The sequence below is a fragment of the Sceloporus occidentalis genome, unplaced genomic scaffold (genome assembly GCF_023333645.1).
Source record: "Sceloporus occidentalis isolate IW3139 unplaced genomic scaffold, rSceOcc1.0.p SCAF_49, whole genome shotgun sequence".
NCBI classification, from domain to species: domain Eukaryota; kingdom Metazoa; phylum Chordata; class Lepidosauria; order Squamata; family Phrynosomatidae; genus Sceloporus; species Sceloporus occidentalis.
In genome coordinates, this window is record NW_028317029.1 from 5,001,884 (window position 1) to 5,028,340 (window position 26,457).

Genomic DNA, 26,457 nt, shown 5'->3' on the forward strand with positions numbered 1-26,457 from the left:
TTACAATTTACACTTTTTTTTTTTTTCTTTGTTCACCCAGATTGTACTATTTGTTGAAATCCAACAGCATTTCCTTATGCATGTCTGCTTGTATGGAGGGGGATATGGATTTTATAACTATAACTCTTAAATTCCTTTACAAATCCAAGCCATCTCATTCTTCATCAGCTACTGGATGTGGATGAATGCTGGCTTTTTATATTAGGAGACAAACTTTATCAGCCCACCCTTTAGAATCAAATTTAAAGTTCAGCAACATGTAGATTTATCGCATCCAGAACCAAAATATGTTTCCACAGCTGTTCTGGAACAAGGAGAAACTTAATTTAGAGGAAATTAACCATCCAGATTCAAACAAATCATTAAAACCACTCAACCAGTGGCCGCAGTGCCCTAGACCAGCCGTCTGTAAAGTACTAACAAAACCGCAAAAAAATATATCTAATTTTAAGTTGAAGGATGGTCTACTTTGAGTACGTCTTTAAATACTGAGAAGATCCAAACTGAAAAGATGCAAACCTTTCAAAAAAAAAAACAATGGCACATGCAATATCAGATCACTTCCATTCCACGCTTACCCAATTTAAAGTATTGATGCGCCCCATAAATTCCCCTTGTATCCTTGTAAAATAAGTGTGAATTTAAGTGCTACACTTAATAGATAACCAGAGCAGGTAACAGCAGCATGGTTTGTTAATGTAACATTACTGTCAGGAAGGTAATAAAAACAAGCATTACAAAATATAAGTGCTCTCTCTAAACAGATGATTGCTGAGGATATCAAAAATAGATTATATACAAAATTGTTAAGTATATTATGAACTTTTGGTTAATAGGAAAACGATATTTTAGAAACCAGTACTAACAGCAGCAGATGTGTGGTTTCTATTATTAAATACACTTTTGCAAGTGGATCTCCCGATGATTAAGATTTAGGTTTAAAAACAGGAGCCTTTTTTCAAATGTCAAAATTCTGCATCCGGAGTAGGATGCATGAACAGCCACGGGGGGGGGTCATCTGTCCGATTCATGCATCGCATTGCAGTTCTGTCTTGCCTAGGTGGGCTCGATAAGTACTTGCAAAGACCTGTTAAATTCCGTAATCCTAACGGCAGGTCCCACAACTCCAAGAAACCCTCTCTAGATACAGAACCAGCAAGTCGATTGAGGGATTAAAATATTTTTTAAACCCAGAAACGCACAGACTGGTGCTGATTTACAGAGAAGACAAACTAAATGTCATTATATTAGCTGTACGATACAGTATTATCATTCTGTGATGCAAGTCTCCAAAGTCCAGTTCAGCGACAGTCTTTGCCTTGCTGCAATTTAAGTATTCCTTGCGTCTCCACCTTTTTAGAACACTTTAGGAACAGATTCCACGGAGCCCTCGCTCTTAATGACAGACTCTTATGCTTTGGTGATCACCAGAAGCCTTACTTGAAAAAAACCCATTAAAGAAACGGTTACCACTAGATCATACAGCACTTCTGTTTCGAGACAATCTTGGTAAGAGTTAAGTCCACATGTACAAGCCAGAAACGCTCACATTCGGCTGCATTAAACAGGAGTAATGGTTTTTATTGTGCCACGGCTGTCCGATTACGCAGTCTTGCTCCCTCAAAGTATGTGCGGCAGATGAGCTTCGTATTCTTGTATTTCCCAAAAACGGCTTCATACAAGCTGTGGCAATCTGGCATCATAAACTTGTACTGTAACATTTCCTTCACTTAGCGATCCAAGTATGCCCTGGTATAGAAAGATGAATCACGTATGTTTCGTCTTCAAGAAACCACCTCATACATATACAGGCTGACAGCTTTCTGTTTCACTGGCGGCAGCTTCATCTTCCTCTTGTGCCTCTTCATTCGGAGGCGTTTCTATCTTCGAAGGCTTCGGATAACGGAACGGGTAGCCGTTGTCATCGAAGAACCGCCGAAACGTGAACTCATAGAAGGCATGTTCAGTGTGTTTGTTACTAGGGCACATGTTTGGGTCCCATGCCATGGTACTGTCTTCACTGTCGTTGCAAGGGCTCTCCTCCTCCACCGGGTCAAAATTAGAAGTATCGGTTGGGTGTGTAATCTTTGGGACATAAGGTGCCGGCTGACGACGAATATCGGCAGAGAAATCAGCGGAGCTGAAAAAGGGGTGAGCCTTAATTTCGTCAGCTCCATTTCTTCCAAGTCTATTTTCTGCTGAACAACACAATTTAGTGATGAGATCAGCTGCCTCTGGGCTCAATTTGACTTGGGAGGGAATGTGAAGAGTATTTTCCCAGTTTATTACCTGAAGAAGAAAAACAAAACACAGTTCAAAGCCTATTTAACTGAAAACAACCTTCTTCTTAACCCCTTCAGTGCCAGGGGATTTTAGTACCCCGAGCTATTTTGCCATTTTTACCATATGTGGGTTTAATTAAGATTCCCCTTTTCTGTGTTTGATCAAGCCCAAAAATTACATAACCTTTTTTTCAGAACAAAATAGGGCTTTCATTTGAAACCATAGAAACATGCAAACAAATAATAATTGTGCTAGTATGTAAAAAAACAAAAAAAAAATACCAAACATACACTTTAGGTGCCCCTGTTGAACAATGACCAAATTCACTTTGACAACATCACTTGATTACAGACATACCCATATCAATATTTTTCTATGTTCTGGAGAGCCACATCCATCCCTTTCATAGTACCCCATAGGGTCGCATTTTTAATAGTTATGACAATGGTTTTGGGGTAGTGAACAGGGGTTGTGGGTTATACATTTCACACGTAGAGCTAGAGCAATGGGATATAAGGTTTTTAAATTATTGCAATGCGTGTGATCGATCAGTAGGGAGAGCGACCAGATATCCCAGCAGGATCTAGACAGACCCTGCAGAGGATATACTACCCTTGTCTAACCTTATGGTTGAAGTCATCAGTGATGTCTTCCGGAAGGGAATGCCTGATCATATGATCGGGCATTATTTAGGTAATGGCTTACCAGCGCAAGCATCGGTAACCATTTCAAACGATCGGTCAGCAGGAGGCCAGCAATGCTAGGCCTAGGTTGTCAAATAAGGCTATGTAAGAAAGTCTAGGACATACATGTACGTCCTAAAGGGCTTATAAGCACAGCTTTTTAGAACATACATGTACATTCTTAAGGGACTGAATGGGGTTAAGCATGCAAGGGCAGGGATTACTCTGGGTAATAAGCTTGCAAACATTTCTATATTTACCCAATTTATCAGTTTATTTTAGTCTGTCAATTCTAGTTTTGTCATAACCATTGGATGTATGGTCTGTAAGATGTGCTGTGTGAATTGTTAGTGCTATATAAATAACATAATAAAAAAAATAAAAAGCTGTCCACCTATTTCATATTTGGGGTGTTTTATGTCCACTGCATTTAGAAACACCTACCTTCAGCTGAGTTTCAGTCGGGTTTGCCGCATGAAATGGAGGCTGTCCAACCAGCATCTCAAAGAGAATAACACCAACACTCCACCAGTCACAGAGCTGAGTGTACCCTGAAGAAGGAAAAAACATATTAATGACCTCTCCTTGTTGAGCAAATCTTTATTAGCCCAAGAAAAGACTAAAATTCCATAAGCACCTGGACAGGGAATGACATTAGGTCTTCAGTTCATTGCATCTTACACTTTACTCAGATCACTGAGAGCTATGAACAAAACATTAAAAATAAAGGAACAGTCAAAGTGCATTTTGTTCTCTGTATGTTAAGAAAAGAGGACACTAGTTTTCCAAATGCAACAAAGTACCCAGCAGGCTTGCCATACTCAACACATACACACCTTTCCGCAGGAGGACTTCAGGCGCAATATAATTAGGAGTCCCCACCAAGGAATGAGCCAAACACCTCTGGTGCTGTCGTTTGGCCCTGTGTTCCAAAGTCTTCAGTCTGTCTCCGCATCTGCAGTTAGACACATCATCCCAATTTTCACTGGGCTCCATGCTGTCTTGTCGGATGTGGTTCCCTAAACAGTCATCAAAAAAGACAGAAAAAGTCAAGAACCCAGTCGCTGGCAACCAATTCATTTTTTCTGCAAAAAATAGTTGAAGTGTTTAAAATTTAAAGACTGCTCAGGGGCCACATTTGGTCTATTGGACCCCCTTAGAGGATGTTCGGGAAAGATAGAAAAATATATATCCTACAAATCTTCTTGTGAACACTTCCCTAATTGAATAGACTACAGTTGCGCTAAACCTTGACCTCCCTCATGGAGGCAGTACTGTGTGACAAACATTACATGCACACTGTGCTACATTTAAGAAAGAGAACCATGGAATTCACTGTTGTCCAAATAGATCATTATAGATTAATTTACAAAGGCCTATTTGGTTTACAGGAGAGAGAAATATAAATCCTTGTTCCAGAAAAGGCAGTCTGAAGTCAAGTTAAGTATTAAGATTAATTCAACCGTTGGCACCAACACGCAAACACTTGTAATTGTGGACGCTCTCATGATTCCGTGTGCCCAACACGGCCAACATCACCTGAGTGGCAACACAATATATGTTGGCCTCTCGTTGAACTAAGTTCTGATACACCGATTCTCATGACATGAAAAGACAAATATAAAAATACAAGACAAAGACAAATATTTCATTGTTTATCCATTTGCAGGCAGAATGGGCTATTTTCACTACAATTAGACCATCTGCAGATTGCAGTTATGAGTCTGCTTAATCCTTTAAACACAATGTAACTAAATAACAGCCTTCACAAGCTTACCTTTCTGGTAATACTTGGAGTTGTGTGTCCATCTAAATCCGGTACAAAGGCCAAAATCTGTTAGTTTGATATGGCCATCCAGATCTATAAGAATGTTGTCAGGCTTGATGTCCCTGTGAATGAATCCCATCTTGTGGACACTTTCAATGGCAAGGGTCAATTCAGCAATATAGAACATGGCCAGGTGCTCTGGAAACACCTGCAACCGTATGAGGAGGCTCATCATGTCCCCACCTGGGATGTAATCCATTACAAAGTACAAGTTGTCTTTGTCCTGAAATGAATAATACAGCTTCACCACCCACTCGTTGTCGGCCTCGGCCAGTATGTCCCTTTCTGCTTTGACGTGGGCCACTTGATTTCGGTTCAGCACGTCCTTCTTCCTTAAGGTTTTCATCGCATACAAGGCTTTTGTGTCCAGTTTGCTTGCCAGACACACTTCACCAAAAGCACCTATTCCTAAAGTCTTGATCTTCGCAAACATTGACTTGTCCATTTTGGCCCGTTTGAGACGATTATAGTTGGACTCTTTTGTATAAAGAATTTTCCGCATTTGTTCCCGGACAGCTTCACAGAGGCCAGCCTATAAAAATACACATATAATAAATAAAAACACTTGTATAAAATCACTAGTATAAATGTTATTTTCATATCCACTTACTACCATCAATCTGAGGAATCCTAACCTAATCCTGACCCCTTTGACAAAGGCTAGCAAAAAAAACCCAAAACACAATGAGGAATGAATCACCATCATTACATAATGCCTTTTTAAAAAAGAATGCTAACGATGTTCTAGTGAGCGTAGTGGAAATGTACAGGGCCAGGGAGATTTCTTGGTACTTGGTTAACTTATCTAGATCAAGGATGCACTTTGGTAGAATGGTTCTGGAGTGAGGTTTTTTTCTTTTCTCTCAGAACAATATATGTAGATCCTTGGGTTTCTCTTTTGTGTAGTCTGGTACCAAGCCATCTCAAATCAAATAATGTTTAAAATGGCAGCTGCATTGCCAAACGCCAACACAATTCTCAGCGGTGTTACCGCCTTATCATGCAGAAGTGAAGGCTTCAATAAAGGGTGCCTCCTAGGGTGTCCCCGTGAAAAATGATGGCATATGAAAGTAGTCTGCAAGTTGCTTTATATCATTCAGTCAACATTACAAAAAAATCTCCTCCGTGGTCCAGCGATTCTTAATTTGAAGCAACAAATCAGTGGCAGAAGTGCTCTCTGGCTGCAATTTCCCTGCATGCACATGGGGGCAGGAAATTTTCCAGAGAACAAATGGCCCATTTGCACAAGTCGCACCATAATATGCAAGAAACATGCTTTTTATGTATACCACGGGAGCCTTGGTGTTCATTTCCTGTTTCTGAAGATTATTCCTCCTCATTATTATGTTAAATTTGTTTGCTACTGCATTTAATGTGTTTGTCAAATTCTTTGCCAGGTGACTATGAGAATAGGATGAGGGGAAAGGAAGAGAACTTCGGGTAATATGCGTTTTCTTGCCAGAGATTGCACCTTCCATAAAAGTAAAATAATGCTTTAAGTTATAGGTAGTTTTTAAAATTAATTTGGTTATACTAGAAGCTGTGAAGGAGACAGATATACTTTAAAGCGTGTGTGTGTGTGTGTGTGTGTGTGTGTGTGTGTATTATGGAACAAGAAAGCTCTTGGCATTCTAGTCTTTGGTTAACCATGCTAAATGATTTGGTTAAATGCTTCATGCGACTCATTCTGTAAGATACTATATCGAGCATCTTGTGGTTTACATGTCATATCCACAAACAGAACTGACAGAGACAGTATGGGTAGACCCTCACATTCTGAATAGTTTATTCCTTCCCTGCAGCTGTCTTCTCTATGGTCATAATTAGACAAACTACAAATAACTGGTGCCACAAATTGCACCCAAATATAGCAAATGTATTATTTCTTTTAGCCCTTTTTCTGATCTACTTGAGACCAGACAGAAATGTTATGCATCTGACAACATTAAAGCACCTCATTACAGGGCTCCTTTTCACCAAGTTGTGGACTACAAGTAAAAGATATTTCTTTACACTTAATAGGGTCCAGTTACAGTACCGTGGCACCAATGGAAACAACATAGGGGACAGTCCGTTTCCATCTGAAACATGTTTTTTTATATGTAATTAGCTGTTCTGGTGAACCCTGTTGCTGTAATTTAGCAGTTAACCCCTACGTGTGCTTCTTCCTCCAAGATGGCGTTCTTGCTATACCTGGTAGGCAGATCTAACACCGCAGGTATATGACAGGTATTCTGCCAGGAATTAGGTGAACCCACATTCAACTCTTTATAATGATGGAAATACAGAAACACAGGAGAGGATCCTGCTCCAGAACTATTAAATCAATTTGCAAAAGCACATACGGTAGATATGAAATAACACTGATATTTTTAAGGCCATTGTTTACATTTCGAATACAAATACAAACCCATGCAAGCAATACAGCTATAGCCCATGAATAAGAAAAAGTTGACCATTACCTCAGCCATTTCTTGTTCCAACTGGAGCCTCCGGTTTACTTTCTGCTGGTATGTCTTCAGGACATTTTCTACGTGCTGCTCCATGTAGAACTTAAAAGCAAAGGGGGAGTAGGTCTTAATTCTGGACTCCCTCTTTTCCTCATCTTTGCTATTCTTGCGCACTGGCACCGGCGAAGTTTGAATCTGCTTTTTATCTTTCCCAGACTTAACAGCTTTGGGGTTCTTGCTCACTTTTTCATGTTTAGCCTCTCCATTTGCATCCTCCCCTTGAGCACAAGCCACATTGTCAGCAAGACGAAGACTCTGGTCAACTCCCTTACACAAAGAGTTCAATTCAACTTGTTCTGAATTGTTCTGCAGCAATAGGTGCTTTGGATACGGAGGTGGAGGGTATCTCAGATCCTGGTTTCCATAATCCACACCAATCCCGTAGGAACTGGGACCACCAACTGATAAAGGGTGCGGCTCCATCATCTCCAAACTTTCAGCCACCTGCGCTTGAGCAGCTAACCATGCTGGGTGAGAAGGACCTACTGCCGTTTGGGGTTCAGGCCTCATAACTCTCATACTCTTTACCGGCTGAAGTATGTGGGTTGATGTAACTGCGGTGATGGTATTCGGTGCTCCCACAGAAGCGTCTGGTTTATTAGGAGCAGACTGCCGCATCTGCACCTGCTTTTGCTGCTGATGGTTATTAAATGAGTTTGTACGGCTTGGCGCTTGGGAGTCTGGTCTGAACGGTACATGCTGCCGGACTGAAGAGTCCATTCCCGGACCTTGAAGGGAATCACGTCGTGACTGGGAATTCTGCCACTGACACACATTGCTAATATCATACAAATCCATATTCAAACTGTTTCTTGATGGAGTCATCAGGTTTGGTGGAGTGTCAGGAAAATCGCTGGTAAATGGGGGCCCCCTGGACATAACATGCATCTGATGAGAGGATGGACTTGGTTGCTTGTGGTGGGAGTGAGGCATGTATAGTCCTGCAGATGGCTGCTGATATGCATGGCTTGGGCTGCCCTGGGGCATCTGCCCTTTACTTGGTATATTTACATAGCCTCCATCCTGCTGTATCTTGTTTTGAAATGAAGGGGTTCTTTGTATACCATAGCCCATGGGGTCTCCTTGCACCATGATATTCTGTCGTCCATAATGCGGGCTATTTGAAGAGTGAGCAGCCTGCATGCCAAGGCCTGTACTGTTGTGATTTCCAATAGCATAATTGATGGTAGCAGGCTCCATATTTGTACTATACACCTTCTGCTGGTGGTTTCCAGGTGTATTGTGCCCACTTCCAGGGGAAGGCCTCTGTGCTGGGCCATTCACTGCCGCAGGTGGGGGAGCAGAAAGCAAGTAGTCCATGTACGGACGAGGAACATCACCGAGTGCATTGGCAGCTTCCACTGGAAAACCAGGCCCCTCATAGTTCGAACTGTTAACTGCGTGGTATGGTGGGTACGTCTCACTTGAACTTTCAAAGTTTGATCGGTGGGGAACATTATTTGGAGCTGGGCCCTTCCCTTGTTAAGAAACAAATATTGTATATATTGTAAAAAAAAACAAACCAAGATATTCTAGGACACAAAATCTTTATTCTTAAATGCATAAAAATGAATTGCCAGATCTGGTGATTTATTGTAACGCACTGCACAAACGCTGGACTGAGTACAATAAAAGGATTAATTCTAAACTATACACAGAGGCTCACTAAAGATAAAGCTTATATCAAAAGCACTCAAATGAAAAATCTCTACCATGTTGTATGGTTACCTGGCGAGGTCTGCTTTATCACACGAACGATCTGCTCATTCCTTGGGTCCAGATATCCCATTTTACTAATATACTCCAGGGCAGCTTCGATGCTCCTGCTCCCAGTCTGCTTTAGAGCACGCACTGCCATTTCCTATTAACACAAGAACGACAAATACACCTGCGTAAATATAATGTAACGCAAAGTAACAGTAAAGGACCACTATGAAATGCAGTTGTATACGCATACTTTAAGGCCCAGGTCACAACCACCGCACACACCTGTGAAGATGACATTAAAAGCAGGACTTTCCAGGGTCCATTCAAGATGAGAGTTGGAGGTCTTAACATCTACAATTTAGAACGTTCACTCACTCATGGCAAATGCTACAAATGCACAGGTGATTTTATGGTCCCAGAGGAACAAATAAGATAAACCAAAAAAAAAAAAAATTATGGGGCGCAGATACATAGAAGGGAAAAAACCAAAACCAATATAGTGTAGAATGTAAAACCAATTTTTTGTGTGGATAAAGTGTTGCACTCACAAGTGAAATAGATGATTCGGACCCATCTAGGTTGAATGCAATAATATCTTAAATAATCTTCGTTGGCTCTAAAAAATAAACTTAAAATAGTGCAATATCCGAGTAAAGGATTAATGTCACCAGTAAAGTATGCACTCACATTTAGTCCGTGCACCCAAAGTGCTTGAGGGGTATAAATGAAAAGTCCACCAGTTTTGGGATGTAGAGTAATCCTATAGAAGGATCGTTTTGGATTACTGGTGGACTTTTCATCCTTTACTCGGATATTGCACATAAGTTTATATGAAAGAAAAAATATGATTAAGAAACAAAAAAACTAGATTAAGAACATGTGGGGCAGACACATTAAGAAGCAGTCATGCATGTGGAACGCGCTCCTTGAAGGCCATCATTCCTCCCATTTTTGGCATTCTCTTGCGAAAATGTAAGCATTTCATACCTGCTTATTAAGCACACATTTCCAAGAATTTCTAGAAGAAAAAAATGTAAAAAAACTATGCTTGATTCCTTTACTACTTTTTTGTTATGCGGTTCTCATGAAATATCAAAAATGCTTTGCCTATTAACGCATGAAAATATTCAAAGTTCGTTGTTCTGATGAAGCCTGTGAAATGCTTATAAAAGTTTAATAAAAAATAAAAAAAAGGCGCAGGGAAAACAGCAGAAGCTCTCAGTTAAGGAAGTTGAATTTTCCTTTTTTGGGAGGATATGCAATATAACGAGGGTGCTTATGTCTCATTTGGACCAACCTGAATAAGTGAGCCTTCATTTTAACCCTTTCTATAAGACCGAACAACACATGTTACGTTTTTATTCTGGCCACTCACAATCTGTTACAAAGGTTAATGTATCATAGTCATACAGAGTATTATAGTTTAGGTAAACGCATCTCCCGGCACCTACTTAATGCACTGGGTTGGCGAATGCTGCGGACGGGGGTCTGTTCAGACGCAAACGCAAAAAGCGCTCCAATTAATTTCAGTGTGTGCGCTTTCCTGCCACTGACAAGCTACTTCAAGAATCGCTGTACAAACAGATTACTTTAATATGCAATATTTTTTTAGAGGGGATGTCAGCGACAGTAAACTGCCCCTTTAAGTTAACGCAATGTCTCTCCTAATGCCATGCATAGGACCATCAAAACAAAAGGGCCAGGAGACATACAAATAGTTAATGTGACTCTACCTGAAAATATATTATGCAAAAACTAGAATGAAACCAAAAAATGTGAACATTATACGAGTAATAAAAAAGTAGGAATTAAATTAAAAACCTTGATATTGCTTCATAGACATTTCGATATTGGCGTTCAATCTAAAATCTTATTACGACGGAAAGAAACAATGACATCCTTAACACAAGGCAGTGAAGGTGCATGCAGTTAAATTTAGGTTTTATACAATAGCCAAATAGCTTCCATTGATGTTAGATCTTTTGCAACAATCTAGAGCCACAAAGAGATATACATAAATTCTTCTATATGCAAACACACCCGTAGAAAGGTTTGGGGTCACTTAGCTGTTTTCATGAAAAACAGGAACATTTCTAGTTGTAACACATAATTCTTACCAGCTACAATAGTCATTTATAGCATTAACAACGCCTGTGCTATTTCCGATTCATTTTGCGTTGCTTTAATGGACATTAGCTTTTCTTTGAAAAACAAGGACAATTCTAAGTGACCCCACATTTTTACATTATATATATATTTTTTTTTTTATTATTTTTCTATTTAGCTTCGAAGCTGAAACAATAAAAAAAAAAAATTTATTCTAAAGGTCCACACTGCCTGGGGAAAATGTAAGAAACGATGAAAAGTTCCTTTTCTATTAAAATAAAATACCGGGCAGCTGCCTGCTGGCATTTCTTTTTGTGTAAATGATCCCACTTGTGAACACGTTCGGCAATAAAGACAGACGCATCAGCTGTGCAACTGGCACCGCATCCCGAGAAATGGGCTAATGTACTAATGTCAGGAATAGCACAGTGCTTATCACAGAACCACAAGCTAAAAACGAGTGGCCACTGTCTCAAACTAGAGGTCAGAAGCAATGTAAGGAAGTTTTATTTTACCAACAAGGTGGCAGATAAATGTAACAGCCTCCAAGCAGAAGCGGTAGAGGCCGATACAGTAAGAGAAATTATGGAATTGCATGGGACAGGCATAAAGCGATCCTGGATCTAATTGAAGACCAAGGCCTGATTAAGGTCCGAGTCTCAACACCAGGGAAAAAAAAGTGTGAACTAGATCTGCCGTATTTATATATATATATATATATATATATATATATTGCAAACCCAGACAGTTAGCATCGTGTGTGTAAAAATACCACCCTGTTATGCTTGGCATCCCTTTTCTAGAGACAGGATTAACAATTTCAGGCAGGTTTCTTTCACAGCTATGCGAAGTATGCGTCGAAGCAGCAATTTTTCCAACTAATTCTGCAAAAGCACCGGCTCTAAAAATAATGTGTCTGCGAGAAGAGTAAGGGATTCCCAAGACTGACATTCAGACTGGCTGGGTTACTTGTCAAACAGAGCTCCAGAACTTAAGGAACGTGCCAAGAGATCAGACGGGGCAAAATATGCCTGCGCTCCGTAGTTCTTATTGCCAAGAGTGCCAATGAAGGGTAAAACAATCTTTTCACTGCCCGGTAAGAGTCAAGCAGTTTCAGCCTGTATTAGTTTTCTAATATGCAAAGTAACACAATGTTGCAGAATCTTGTAATACCTTTTTTATTGGACTAACAGTATTTTGTAATGACATTGCCTTTATCTAGTCAATGCTTGAAATGCATTTCAATTCTATTCTATTATAGTCTTGTAATACCCCTTAAATATATGTATTGTAAGAAGCACTGCGTAAATTGTTGGCACTCTATAAATAAAAAGGTATATAATAAAAAATATGTACTTTTAATGTCAAATTTGCAATGAAATCCACAGGCTCAAAGTCTTTCAATATATGAACACGAGGGGCCTGATTTAACAAAGTGTAATAATTAAAATAAAGCCTGATAAATAATATCTTTAATTGGCCAATTTAGATGCCTTGGCCTTCTTTGCCTTGGCCTACAGTCACCTGGAGCCGCCAATAGGCTGAAAACTTCATTGCCATGTCATTGCACATGGCTTATTAGAAGTGCGATCAAGCTGCACATCTTGACTCTATAGCAACTGTATCTGCATTTTATTATTAGTTTTAAATACCCAAGACACATCATGTATACCAATTTAAACCAATGTCCGGTGCTACTTTTTACTTTATTTTTTAAACCACTATAGTACCGAAAACAGAGTTTAGTTATATGCCAGGTCAAATTTCAAAATAATTCACCTTAATCCACCTTAAACCTAGTACCCTGCTCTATACAAGGAGTCTTGACTTAGAATGGATATCACTAGATTAAAACGTGAAGACATAACTACAATCTGAATTCCAGCTGTAAAAACAGTCAGAAATTCCAGTCAGTCAAACCACTAATTCACCGACCTTCACTTTTTTAATAACAAGAATTAGTGTATCAAATGACAAAAAAAAGAAAACCAGCCTAAAAACAAATAGACCACCTTCTTCATTCACGTTTTACTTTCCTTTCCGTTACTTTCTACTGTACCCACAAGCAGAGACGTCTCCTTTTAAACAGCTGCAAACTTTTACATGCCGTTTCCTTAATGATCCAACAATGGAATCAAATAAGCATCTGCAAACCATTCATACACCTATACATCCGCTTCAGATGCCACGGCCATTTTGCAGGAACTCCAATAATTTTAATACAGACACTGTTTAGTTGTAAGAGGTAGAACTAGAAAGCGAATTGCCTGTCTCATTTTAGTCCCCCTATTGAATCTATTAAAACCAATAAGGATTTGTATGCATGCTTCTTCAAAGTGCTCACTAGCATTCTAATTAAAGTCACTGCCACAGCCGCCAATCGCATGTATCCTACTAAAAACGTCAGTGTTCAGATAATTAAATACATAGAAATAGATAGTCCTTTGCAGCTATAACAGCTTCACTCTTCTGGGAAGGCTTTCCACAAGATTTTTTGAGAATGTTTGCCCCCTTCATTCAGTAGAGCATTTGTGAGCTCAGAGTCTGATGTTGGAAGAGAAGGCCCGGTTCGCAATCTCCATTCCAGTTCATCTCAAAGGTGCTTGATGGGGTTGAGCTCAGGGCTCTATGCAGCCGGTCAACTTCTTCCACACCAAACTCACCAACTATGTTTTTATAGACCTTGCGTTATGGACCTGGGGAACAGCCATGCTGGAACAGGAAAGGGTATTCCCCAAACTGTCCAAAATGTCTTGGTATGCTGAAGGGGACATGGAATATAATGTCATAAAAGTTCCTGTTGGCGTGATGGTCAGGTGTCCCAATAATTTTATCCATATATTGTGCATGTGTTTGGCTGCTGCTACTCTCAATAATTTCAGGGGGAGCTTAACTCCCTTTGACTAAAACGGGAGTGCAACTGAGCATATGCAACAAGCATACTGAAGTATGCTCCACAATCTCAGTAGAAAGAGCTAATGGAGGAGTTAAAAGAGAAATGTTTTATTCACTAACTCTGATAACTAAAGAATGCCTGTACCCATCTGTATGCAGTAAAATAGATGTCAATGCAAAATGGGCTCATATATACATGTATTAACATGAACCTTTCTCTATCGCCTGAATGTGAACTAAGAAGCGTATTTTCTTTTGCCATTTTTTCTAACTCGCATCTCCTGCGTAGATTAAGAGGGCATAAAAATAACACACTGGTTAATAAAAAGTGCTGTAATGTTGAGAGTGCAAGGAAAAACGGGGGGGGGGGGGGGGGGGAATAGAAGAGAAAGCATTTCAGGGTCACGAAAGATACACACAGAACCACAGATGAAAAATGACTGAAATTCTTCATGCATAGCTGACCAAAGGAAAATTCTGCAAGGAGAACAAACAATCCTTAGATCCTTAAATAGCAGCTGCAATGCAGTAAACACAGGGCATATCTCAGTAAGATGGCAGCATAAGCCTTTGTGGCCTAAGGGAAAATGAAGAACAGTGGACAATGAACATGATAGCATCAGCAGAGAACACAAACATGAATTTCGTTCCTTACAGTAGTTTATTTTAATTAACGATTTGGATCATTGTTTTGTTATAGTATCCAATCTCTTCTCAGTTCAGTCTCTTTTTACCAACTGGGGACTAACTTCCAGGAGTTGTTGATACATAGTAGAATCCATTCATCCCTCTACCCACAAAACATTCCCTGTGCCAATGGCTGCCACACAACACCTAAGCATAAGAGATCCAGTCCTTCTTTATCGCTGGCAACGTGTTCTCTTTTTTCAAACATTTCTACAATTTTTCTCCAAAGCGCACTTGGTTCTGGTTTTCCAAGTGTTGTGCTGCATACTAAAGAAGTTAGTAAGGTTCACATTGGTACAGTTAAGGTTGGTGGAATCAGAGGTAAGGTTTCCTTCCTTCAACTCTTCCAGGTAGATTGTGTTTTGCAAACACAGTTGACAAGTATACCCATGCCAGCTTAACTCCAGTGTAGGAGGCCATAGTTGTTGAGTATAAGCACAACATCCTAAGAGGTTTCAGGAGTTAAAGGATTTATTAATTAAACTCTGAAATTATCATCAACACCTGATTTAGATTAAGGCCTGATAAATCAACACTAGTGGGTACATCACATTAACCAGCAGAAATCATACAGGCATCCCAGGTAGGATAGATATTAAAAGGTGGTTTGTGTTTGACTAGGGAGATGAGACTTGTACAGTGTACGTCGGAGGTCTCACAAGAACTAGAGGGTCCTTAGTTCCTGTACTTCGGAGTGGCTGGTAGAATTATCCAAGATGGAAGGGAGTTTGGTGGTGCACAGCGAGTTCTTACAAAGTACATGTACTAAAAACACTGCATATACACCGTAAAATCTTTCTAAACACCAGGGAATGCTGCAATCACAAGGTGTTTACCTAAGGTGGAAAAAACGTAATCAGAATAAAAGATTGTGTTTGCTTTTATTGTGTCTTACGTGAAGTTATAAACATCTGTGAGGCACTGATGTGAATGGGATTGCAACATTTTATGGGCTGAACTAAACTGTTAAATGCACAAGAAAAGAACTTAATAGATACATTCTTTACTGTTGACTGTGTTTTGGAGCTTGTCACGTAACTGCCCGGTAGTCACCTCCATGGAGAATCGCACGCAGTGTATAACCGATTCCGACAACAAATGCACAATAAAACAAGCAGTGGAATGTCTTCCTACCTGTAGTAGTGTTTTTTTCTTCTCTCATTTCATTTTTTGGTTTACACTTAAAAAAGCTATCAGCAGTTCCAAATTATTAAATCACCTATTCCAGAAAGAAAAGTTGAAAGTATGCACTTAAAGTGTCTTTTGTCCATTATTGCATTTTCAATGTTCCGCATTTCTAGAAGACATTTTAGGTGTCTCCAGTTTGCAGCAGCCACCGGACAGCCCCTTTGTCTTGTTCCATTCCACCTACCTATATTTACTATATATTTACTAAGACACAAAAGTCACAAAAAACTAGACAACTCCTACCCGTCCTGGAGATCTGAAACGTAACCAGCAAGAGCTGTTATTATCACAAGGCAGAAATGTGTGAGCACGCACAGTTTTCCTCATAAATTTCATAAAAGTATGTAGCAACGTCTTGCTTTTATGTTTGGTTTCAAGGACATTCCACACACCTCTGAAAGTTGAACAGGAAGCATGTATGTATACTTCTTGCACGTACTCAGTGGTACTCCCATTCAACTCAAAAGCAGCTCAGCTCCCACTGGAGTCAATGGGAACAACGGCAGCCGACTGGATTTATGCTGGTAAAACACCAGTGTCTGGCTAACAAACATGGAATTGGATGCTGCTAATCCACTGGTTTCAATGGGATCTCACCCCACATTCACTTCGATGGGACTGGTACTGCTTTAAATAACCCAACACCCTGTCTTACAGTCAATACTTTAATATAATAATCATCCTTCTTCATACAATGCTTTCTAAACACAATGTCAATGTTAGAAGGTAGACGTACCCCGATACTGCTTCCGAAAGAGCAGGAAACTAATACGACACAACAGGCCTTCCTTTTCCGTCTAATAATGGGTTTTTCTGTTCCATTACTTGTTTGCGGAACGTGATGACAAAGTCACAAGTGTATACTGAAAAATGCATTTAGAAAATCTATATCAGAGGCATGATCAGAAGTGATTATTTTAGGTGCCATGGAAGGACTTAGCCACACAGCCCTATGTAAAGAGGTCACAGCGCATGGTCGTTGGCAATGTCGAGGCAGCAAGTAACACATAGCAAGACCAGAAACTGACAAAGGTTTGAGTCTTTATATCTCAAAAAAACAGATTAGAAGGACCAAATTTGAAGCTTTTAATTTTATAACATTCTGCTAATGGGCAATTGCTCATGTTATCTTGATGTCTTATAGAAAAGTTCCTATGATATATCTAAAAGCGCATATTATTTTCCCACTGCAGACCTTAGAAGCTCTCCTGCGTCTTCACTTGGAAAGACCACCGCTGCTTTGACCTCTTCATGGATACCGTTTGTGGCCCTACAGAGGTTCATATAAGTCTCTCTGCTCTTTATTATCACCAGCAGTCTCACAGCAATAAAAAAAAAAGTAGCAGTGATGTCACCTGGGGGAAGAAAAAGAAGAACTCTGCAGGAGGGGAATGGTACTTCTTTCACTGCGCTAGATCTTGAAGGAAAGGTGCGTGTTATCTTTTATATTTAATTATTGTTAATGATAGTATTACCATTCCTACATCATAGTGACATGCAGCACAATGTCGCCTCTGGCAATACTGGGTTTAAAGTACTGTACATGCTTTCCTGTACAGTGTATCCAGCTTCTTTTGCCTATTAAGTTTTTTGTGTATAAAGTGCATGTATGGGGGCAAATGGGGGCAACCTACCCATATAACAACATGATAAACTCATAAGGGGCCGGTATAAACAGTATCGATATATGTACCTAATGATATATAGGTCTGGATTGAATTATTTCCATGGTAAAATATGATAGAATGAGTAATTCTAACCAAAAGAACTGCTTCTGTACTCCAAAGCAGCAGCAGATTAAAGGAGACCTATCTGAAACATATACGCGATCCCTTTATGAAAAACTATCAGAATTGAGAATAATGACAAAATAAAAAAAAGGTACGCGGAGTATAATAAAGAAAAACAACTGCTACAGATAATACATCTGCGCCCCTCTCCAGCACTGGGTCAGTGAAGCTATACAGATTGTTTCCCGTAGGCATAGCCAGAATTAGGAATGGATTAGATTATAGGTTTTTATTGTGTTTACAAAGGGAAAACGTTTCCTTTAGCATGCTTTGTTTGGTGTAACCAATTCAAAGTTAAGGAAGAGACAACACCCCCTTTGAAAAAAGCCTGGAATGCTAGTAATTAGCCTGACACATTTCCTCCAGCAGTCACACAGCCCTTGAAAAGCTGGAAGGGAATGCAATTTGCCCCCTAGTCAGGACCACACTGCATGGCCTGTCCCAGGACCCCCACCACTGGAATGATTAAGATTTTTTAATCCTTTTTACCGTTACATCTGGGAAGAAGATGACACCGTGGTCCTAATGGCATGTATCAAACAAGAAAATACGCTATCTACGTAAAACAATGCTATTTCACCCAAAATGTTCAATACCCGCAGGACGGTTTAGGTGTTTAATGAAATTCCAGCTCATTCAGGGCTTTAAAAAAATTGTGTTTAAAACTCCATTCAGGTTATCAAGAAACCACCATATAATCTTTTTTTGAAAGTTTTGAATATGAAAGTACTTAAATACACATCCTTTAGCTCATGTAGGTTCTTCCGTGGAAACCCATGAGATTGCTTTCTGCACATAAGGGCTCTCACGGACTAGACCCCCTGGAACTCTTGGGAAAGTCGGCTCTGACGCTAGCTGCTGGGGAGGTCTGTTTGGCCACATGTCAAGTTGAGGGGCTGGGGTTTCTATAGGCTCTCTGGCCCTGAACGGGCGAAGTTAGTTCCTTATTTAGCAATCTCCAAATTTCTACATATATTTTTGCAGCCCTGGTTTTTTGTACTCGTATCCAAAAGTGTCCCTTGCCTTAGATATTTTGAACTAAGAGTTTTCATCTAACAAACATATTCACTGTTTACACTAAACGCAGACAAGGATATAACATAATCCAGACCCAAAATGGTTAAATCAAACTTGGGGTTTCTATTAAGAGACAAGAAAAAAAATAAATAAAGAGCACAGAGGAACTGGCCCATCCTTGTACTATTGTGCGCAAGCTTCCTGTGACACTGCAAGCATTTCAAAAACTTTGGTCATAAGCACTTTTTTACACTTGCTCCTAACACAAGGGAGACACGCTCTTTAATCAATGGCAAAAACCACATGATTTCTGTAAAATCCAATTCCAGGGCTGCAGTGAGGTTAGAAACCACAAGAAAGGTCAACGAGATTAGTTTGTCAAATATTTTATAAGAAAAATGGATATTGCCACATAAGCCCCAAAGAAAATGGAGTCTTCAAAGTTGATACTTTTTTTTTTTTTTTTTTTTTTTTAATATAGGAAAAGATGTAAAGTCACATCAGCTTTTGGGACCTCAGAGGTTGAGAAGAAGTTTCCACCTGGAGAAGTGACCTCTGAGGGCCAGGACGTTTACAATAAAACTCTGACCAACAATTTTATGTGGAGAAAAGTACCTAAAAGACTAAGAAATGAACCAGAAGAAAACTTTTCTTTCCAAAAAGGGGGGAGAGAGCGGAAGAGAGCATATAAAATTAGGTCAGTGGGTGGTTACTAAACGTGTTAATTTGAGGACTGAGGTGACATGACGTACATGTGAACTCACACCTATGTAACATTAACCCGTGTTCTACTGAACATGAAACACCATCATGCCACAGATGCTCCTAAAGCTTTAGCGTGGATGTGAAGCCATGTGCAGCACACCAGATGCTGCAACTAACTGAGCAGTGATACTACATGGACTTTCTAAGCTAAATGTTAAAGTTCAACACTACTATAAGTTGGTATAATTAAATGTCAGTTTAACGAGTTACCCAAACCTGGAAACTCAATGGGTTTGACCCCAAGTCTCCAGTGAAGCCCTGCTTAGGTAAGTTAGTTTATTCTTTCTCCTGGCGTTTGGCCACATTTGTACACTCCCTGCCTACTTCTCTTCTGCAAGGTCGGAGCTTGCCCTCCAAAATGTATAGGTGGGAGATCTCCTCGCTGATATACCTATGGATTATATGGGGCTAGCTGGAGAAGCTCTCTGGGGTTTGTCCTTCAAAATAAACTGTGATATCAGGGACCGTAAATGTTCAACTACAGTGTTATTTTCTAGCAAGAAAAAAAAAAGACTTAAGACTTGCCACTTTTAACTACTGCTGATTGTACAAGCCACAAAGGGTTACAGCGGGGAAACATGTGCCTTCCTAGAAAATTCTTCCCATGCCTGCCGATACCTGCCGTGCTATGGCCAGACTATGCTGCTTATTTCAGGTCTTTTTGTTGTGGGGTATAAACACACGTTCTATTCTTTCCAAAGCTTGCAGGAATTTTCAGAAATATTTGTACTTGCTTACTCTTTTTTTTTTTTATTTATTTTTTTTGAACTGAAACATAACACATACTGTAACAAGATAAACATTAGGTGTGCATGATTAACTAAAATAAACAAAACAATAATATAAAACACGGGTAGGCAACAAGCAACTCCCATGATGACCTTCAAAGCCACTGACCAGGTATCATGGGAGTTATAGTTCCACAATACCTGGGAGGCTAAAAGTTTGAGACCCCAAGCCAAACAACATTGGTCTAGACTAAATAGGAAACCATACCAAATGAAGAGGGTTAGCATCAATGTACATTCTATGCAATCTCATGCAGACAAATACAGTCTACTGCCCCAAAACAGTCCCACAAATGATAAACATTATTGAGTAATTTAATATGCATTCTTCACCTGCACAACAACAAGAGCCCCTTTCCTGCTGAGGATGCACTGCTCTTTTTATACTACCTCGGCAAAACTATATATATTTTTTTATGACAGGCTACTCATAGATGCCTCATTTAAGGCAAACGGTGCATCCGATAACGATATTGTGGTTAAAATAGAAACAAAAAAAAATATATGCAATTTATGTGGCTGAACATATATTTAGGTTGTACACAGAGCTCATGTACTGTATGTGACAGCGCACACCACAGACCCAGGACATATAACAAGAGGTTCAATTCTGTAATTGTGATAAAAAATAAAAAGTATAGTTAAAAATTAAACATGTCCACAAGAATGGCACCCTTTCTGTACTCTGGAGTGCCTGCTTTTGGAAGACTACAATACTCTCTGCCCTCATCAATTTTTTTATTTTTTATTTAAAAATATAAAAAAAATTAAAGCTATTAAAAAAAAGATTTTTGTGTTTTTCATTTAATTGATTCTTTTACAATGAGTAAATAGAACTGATCGCTGCATGTTTGAAGAAATTCAGCTGAACGTTGCCACTTTAACATATTTTACAATACACAATGGTTCCTCTTTAGCAAGCTGCCATATCAGCTGCCTACACCAGGGACCCAATCACTGCCATAAGGCATCTTTCTTCCCCAGACGGAGCCTCTGTATTTACGAATAAATACAACAACTGATTGGCAAACAAAAAGCCCAAGCTGCAGCTAGTATTATTAAAATAATTTCATTCCAAAAGCTGTGTTGACAACAGTTTCACACACAAAAAAAGTGAACTTTGCACTCATTTTGGGATTTGAATAATATTCCAAGCGATGCCAGCAGTTACAACTCAAACAACCCAAACCTGTTTTCCTTTAGAATCCTGAACTGACCTCAAGCACTTATACTACCCATCATTGCATAAAAACATGCTATGAATATAATCCATTGTTTGCAGTCCTTATTGACCAGAAAGACAAAAGATCTCAAAGCTCTCATTGAGTTAGATTGCATCCACATCATTTATGCTGTTGGACGACTGAAGTGTTCGCTACATTCGTGATTCTTGGGCAATAGAAACCATATTATGCAAGCCTTGTATCGGGAAGATAATTCAGAACAGGACGAGCCAAGTAAAATTTAAACAGAAACTATACCTTAAAAAAAATAGGAGGTAACAAATGCAGCTGAAACTAAACTTGAGTATCAATGGTGACTAAGAGTGTGTGGCCTTTATTGAATGTCACATCGGCTGGATTTCAAGATGAATTGGAGGTGCGTGTAACAGCAAATATAAAAAAAAAAACTAAAAATATATAATTGTGGTTAAAAAAAAGCCCTACTTATCCCGCAAAATATATCATTTGTGCGGGTACACTAATTGACAAAAAGGGAATGAACATGGCAAAAACACGAACATTGTTCTGGTACCGTAGTGTAAAATAGCACATTAAAAGGGGTTAAATATACAGGAAAGGGGTTAAATATACCTCCCTCTTGTACTTCTTTCTATCTCTTTACGTATTAAGTTTCCTATAGCCTATATCCAAGTACAATGCGCTCAAATCCATTTACCATGAAACTAAGCTAAAATTATTTTTGGGGCTTCCAGCCATGTGATAAAATGTAACTCATCATAGAAACATCAAAGGATTGTGGAATGCGATCAATAAAAATTAAGATAAGCTAACTTTTAAATTCCGAGACCAAACCGCGATGCACATGATGGGATATAACTGGTGCAGATACGGTGTTCAAGAAAACATCCCATGCATTTTGCAGCCAAACATCCACTCAGGAATGCACCCGGGATTATCAACGGGAGAAGACCGTATCTTTCAAAGGGAATTTGGACAACTTCAAGGCGCCACAATATCTGCTTACAAGCCATGTTCCTGGTAATTCCTTCACCCCACCTTCGAGTTCACCATCATATGCACATTCTATTACTGAGATGTAGAACCTAGAGCTCGGAAATTATTCCTGAATTACTTTCTCCATGAGACACGTCCAGGCCTGCAGAGCATTACGGGATGTGAAGCTCAACAACTTGCGGAGGTTCTGCCGGTTTAAATTCACCGTACACATTTTATTTAACGGATGATGCTGATGCTTTGCATTTGAAACACTAAATTTGTATTCAATATTACATTTTATTTAACTTTTTGCAGAAATAGAAACAGCTCAGCACAAGTTTAATGCGTATTTCCATCACATAGTTTTACGAGCAGACTAGGTGGACCCAACGGTTCTTATCTGCCATCAAATTCTGTGTTTCTATAAATGCATAATGACCTTTTTTCCCCCCTATAGTTTAGCCCTAGGGGAAACAAAACAAGCAAAATATGCAGAAAACCCAGACAGACAATCTATTTAAAAAATATTTGCCTAAAACTGCGTACAGAAAAAGCACTGAATGCCTTTAAATTAAAGGAATTTTATTTCTGGTCTTTCTTCAAATATAAGTTACATTTACAATTGGCAAACTAAATGTCCCCCGTCACGTGTGATGTATTGTAGCAGGGGTTGCAGTGGGAAGCACATCTTCTGCGGCTCAGAAAACGTTTAGTAGGTACAGAAACGTAGCTCGCAACTATCATACAATTTACGAACCATCTATATAATATAACAATCACTAAGCATAATTAAAGTGCAGCAATTCATGATCGCACCGTATTAATTTTACAACAAGGTTCCTTTAATGATTATAACACATATCGTACTTTAAAAATAAAAAAAATCATACTTAATTTCATCGCCATAAGATGTTGCTCCATAGTGTCCCATATGCCATCTTATTGTGAAATATTCTTGGCATGGGCAACGCTGAGGGGGGCATTCATGATAAGAAATACTTCAAATACTTGCTACACTTTGAACAAGACACACAAGGGAGCCATATCTTACTGAGCGTTTGACGCTAACAGAACTTCAGTTCGCAGACAAGTGTACAGAACAGTCATTCCCTGCTTTGTTAGAGGACGGTAGAATCACGGGACAACCTCACAGTATAGGTTTTTATACTGAGAAAACAGTCCGATGGTTGAAATTAAAAGGACTAAGCAACACGGAACCAATATCATAGATAATAGTAGCGATACAGATAAGACAGTACGTCTAGGCTTCGGTTTAAAAGGTGCTTTCTGTCGACCTTTGGGGTCCTCGGTGCTTATCGACTAAATGGTGAGTTGCAGGTAAACCTTTCTACTTACTGCAATAACCAGGCATTAGAAAGGGCTTCATTTTAGTGAGTTTCGTCTGTTAGATGGATTGAGTTGGACCCAAGCAAGGGGGATGTGCTGAAATTCTTCAACTGCAACTGGCTGTTTAATTAACTCCATTATTTCATTGTATAAGTGCCCTTAGAAGTTTATATGCAAGCATGACAAACCTGGCAGAAAAAATATTTATGAACTCATAGGTGTTTTAGTCATTGTTGGGTTTCCTTAACAACGGAGGGACTTGAACTATGCATTCTCTGCAAGAAGGGCTAAGTCGGTCCTGGTTAATGTATAGCCAAACGCTTTGGCCCTCTGGCAATGTGAAGTTGGCTACTTACATGTTCACGAACGTCATGTGAAAAAAAATCAGTTTTTGCACACACTATATTTAAAAAAAATACCTACTCTGTTCAGGCTCAAGTATACCAAGTGGCTGTTCAATCTTGGCCTTTTGGCACATGAAGTATGAAAGCAGAAACGGATTACACTTTTAATACCTACCAATACAACGTTCTACTACACTTAACGTTTAAACAGGAAAGTAAATTCAACCCACCTGACCACATCCCACATTGACCAGTTCTTGCAGCATCTGCCGGTTTACCTCGACAGTAGCCGGGCTTCCGGATTCATTGGCGAAAGGCAGAAGCGAGTATCTGATCTCTCGCAAAGCCTTCTGGTAGGGCCCAAACTTTGCCGGCTGCCGGAGCTGCTGCTGCGGTTGTTGTCTTCCTGTATCTTTGCTGTGCAGAACTTTCGGGTCTAGAAGGATTTCATTGGAAGGTCCAACTGGTACCCCTTGAGTTGGAGTTGGCTTGGAGGGCTGCTTTAAGCCCTCTCGGATTTCCTGAAGTCTCTGTCTGCTGTTTCCAGAGTATGTTGTTGCAGGGAAAGTCTTTGGCCTCATCGTGGACACCGTTTACTCCTACATACAAATGCACTACTCTGCTATGGCCAACACCTGAACTGTGCGGTCTTACATCCCAGGATGTGTGTATTAGGCACAACTTTCAATCTGAAAAACATACATAAAATTGTATAATGGGTAATGTCTATGCATGCATAGGTCAGAGGTACTTAAATGCTTGACTAATTCTGTGTGCAAATATTTTGACACACTTAAGAAAGAACACAATAAAAAAACATTCCAAAGGCCGACGCAACACCACAAAAAGATTCCAGGGACGCTTTGTCCCTGGATAACCGCAATCAAGGATATTACCCGATTATTTTTTTACTACTATGTATAGCAGGTCCACCAGAATGGCAGAATGCCTTAATTTCTCAAAAATTTTGAAAATTTTTTAAAATAATTTGTTACGCAAATAAAGCTCTGTCAAGATTTTCGCTCTTTCCCCTGAATGATTAACACACCCCCCCCGGCGCAAAAAAATGAATAAAAAATTTGACATATTCAAAGAATTGCATTTGGGAAGGGTTTGGGTTCTAAACAGTACTAATGAAGAATTTGGTTTCAAAGGTTTTCAACCGCTGTCTTCTTCACAGACAGTCCAAACCACCTGTATAACTGGAACCCTGGTGGACCTGGACTTCCTTGGTCGCCACCGCAGCCGTCATAGTCATCTTCCTCGCAGTCTAAGCTGGGTCTACAAGTGGGTGGCCAATCTGTTTCTCAGAATAAAGTATGCTCCTCTAGGACCAGTATGCCCCTCTAGGACCAGTATGCCAAAGAGCCATACCACCAGTAATGACACACACACACACCAGTCAGGATGCAAAACACACTTCTTGGGGGAAAAACATTGGGTTTTTAAGGACAAGAGCACAGTGTTAACGCTAAGTAAACATATAGGACACAAATTAGCATACTTACTAGCACATAATGAACATCTCTAATTAGCTGCTCCGTTCGATTGCCATACCTCTCTTTCTTTTAGTTTAGTAAAAATGAGAGAATGTTCTGATAAGGTATGTAAATATTTTGAAATATTCCAAAAATGTATACTGTACGTTTCTAAGGTGCTGTGCATTCAATACATTTTTTTAACCCCATATTTGCATCCCTGCGGAACGGTTAGTTTGATCATGAATTAGAATATACCCTTCAGCACCAGAAATGTTTTATGTTGTTTATAATCCTCGTAGCCCACAATATATGGAATGTGTAGAAAATGATCAAAATAATTTAGGCTACTAATAAACTAAAGCGATCCTGAAGAACAAGGTCAGCAAACATTCCGGCAGTATTTTGGGTTATGCGCTTGTTATATTTTGTTTATATATTTAAAGTATTTTACAGATAAAAAGGAATATAGACACATATAGTACATCAAACACCAACAAACATTGAAAACTGTGATTCTGGCTAAATGTATTTTGAAATACATTTTAATGAACTGTATGTTCGAAGCATGTTGGTTGCTTCACTAACACTAAAAAACGCTTTAACCATCTGAGTGCCAGGGGTCAGCATACCCCCCCCCCAACCAAGGCGGCTTGGCCGGTTTTGTAGTTTTGTTATATTTATATTAATGTGACAACCTTGTAACCAGCTTACTCTTTACCCAGGGAAAACTAGGTTAAGTGGTTCACAAATGCCTAGCTGAAGTCACACAGTGTATGACTTCACTATAATGGCACAAATGCAAAAATAATGGTTGGTAAAGCAGCCAACTGGCAGCCCAACAAGTGTGGGGCAGATGGT

At 39.5% G+C, this 26,457-nt stretch overlaps 1 protein-coding gene across 1 annotated transcript; it reads right to left on the reverse strand.

The window, feature by feature from the left end:
* Positions 1 to 1,797: 1,797 nt before the first annotated feature.
* On the reverse strand, positions 1,798 to 24,699 carry LOC149288945 (serine/threonine-protein kinase LATS2-like). The gene is made up of 7 exons (XM_089491148.1): positions 24,349 to 24,699; positions 9,033 to 9,165; positions 7,257 to 8,782; positions 4,744 to 5,326; positions 3,803 to 3,985; positions 3,411 to 3,517; positions 1,798 to 2,289 (listed from the first exon to the last, which is right to left on the reverse strand). The coding sequence occupies exons 1-7, from the start codon at positions 24,697 to 24,699 to the stop codon at positions 1,798 to 1,800; spliced, it is 3,375 nt and encodes a 1,124-aa protein (XP_089347274.1).
* Between the last annotated feature and the right edge of the window lie 1,758 nt (positions 24,700 to 26,457).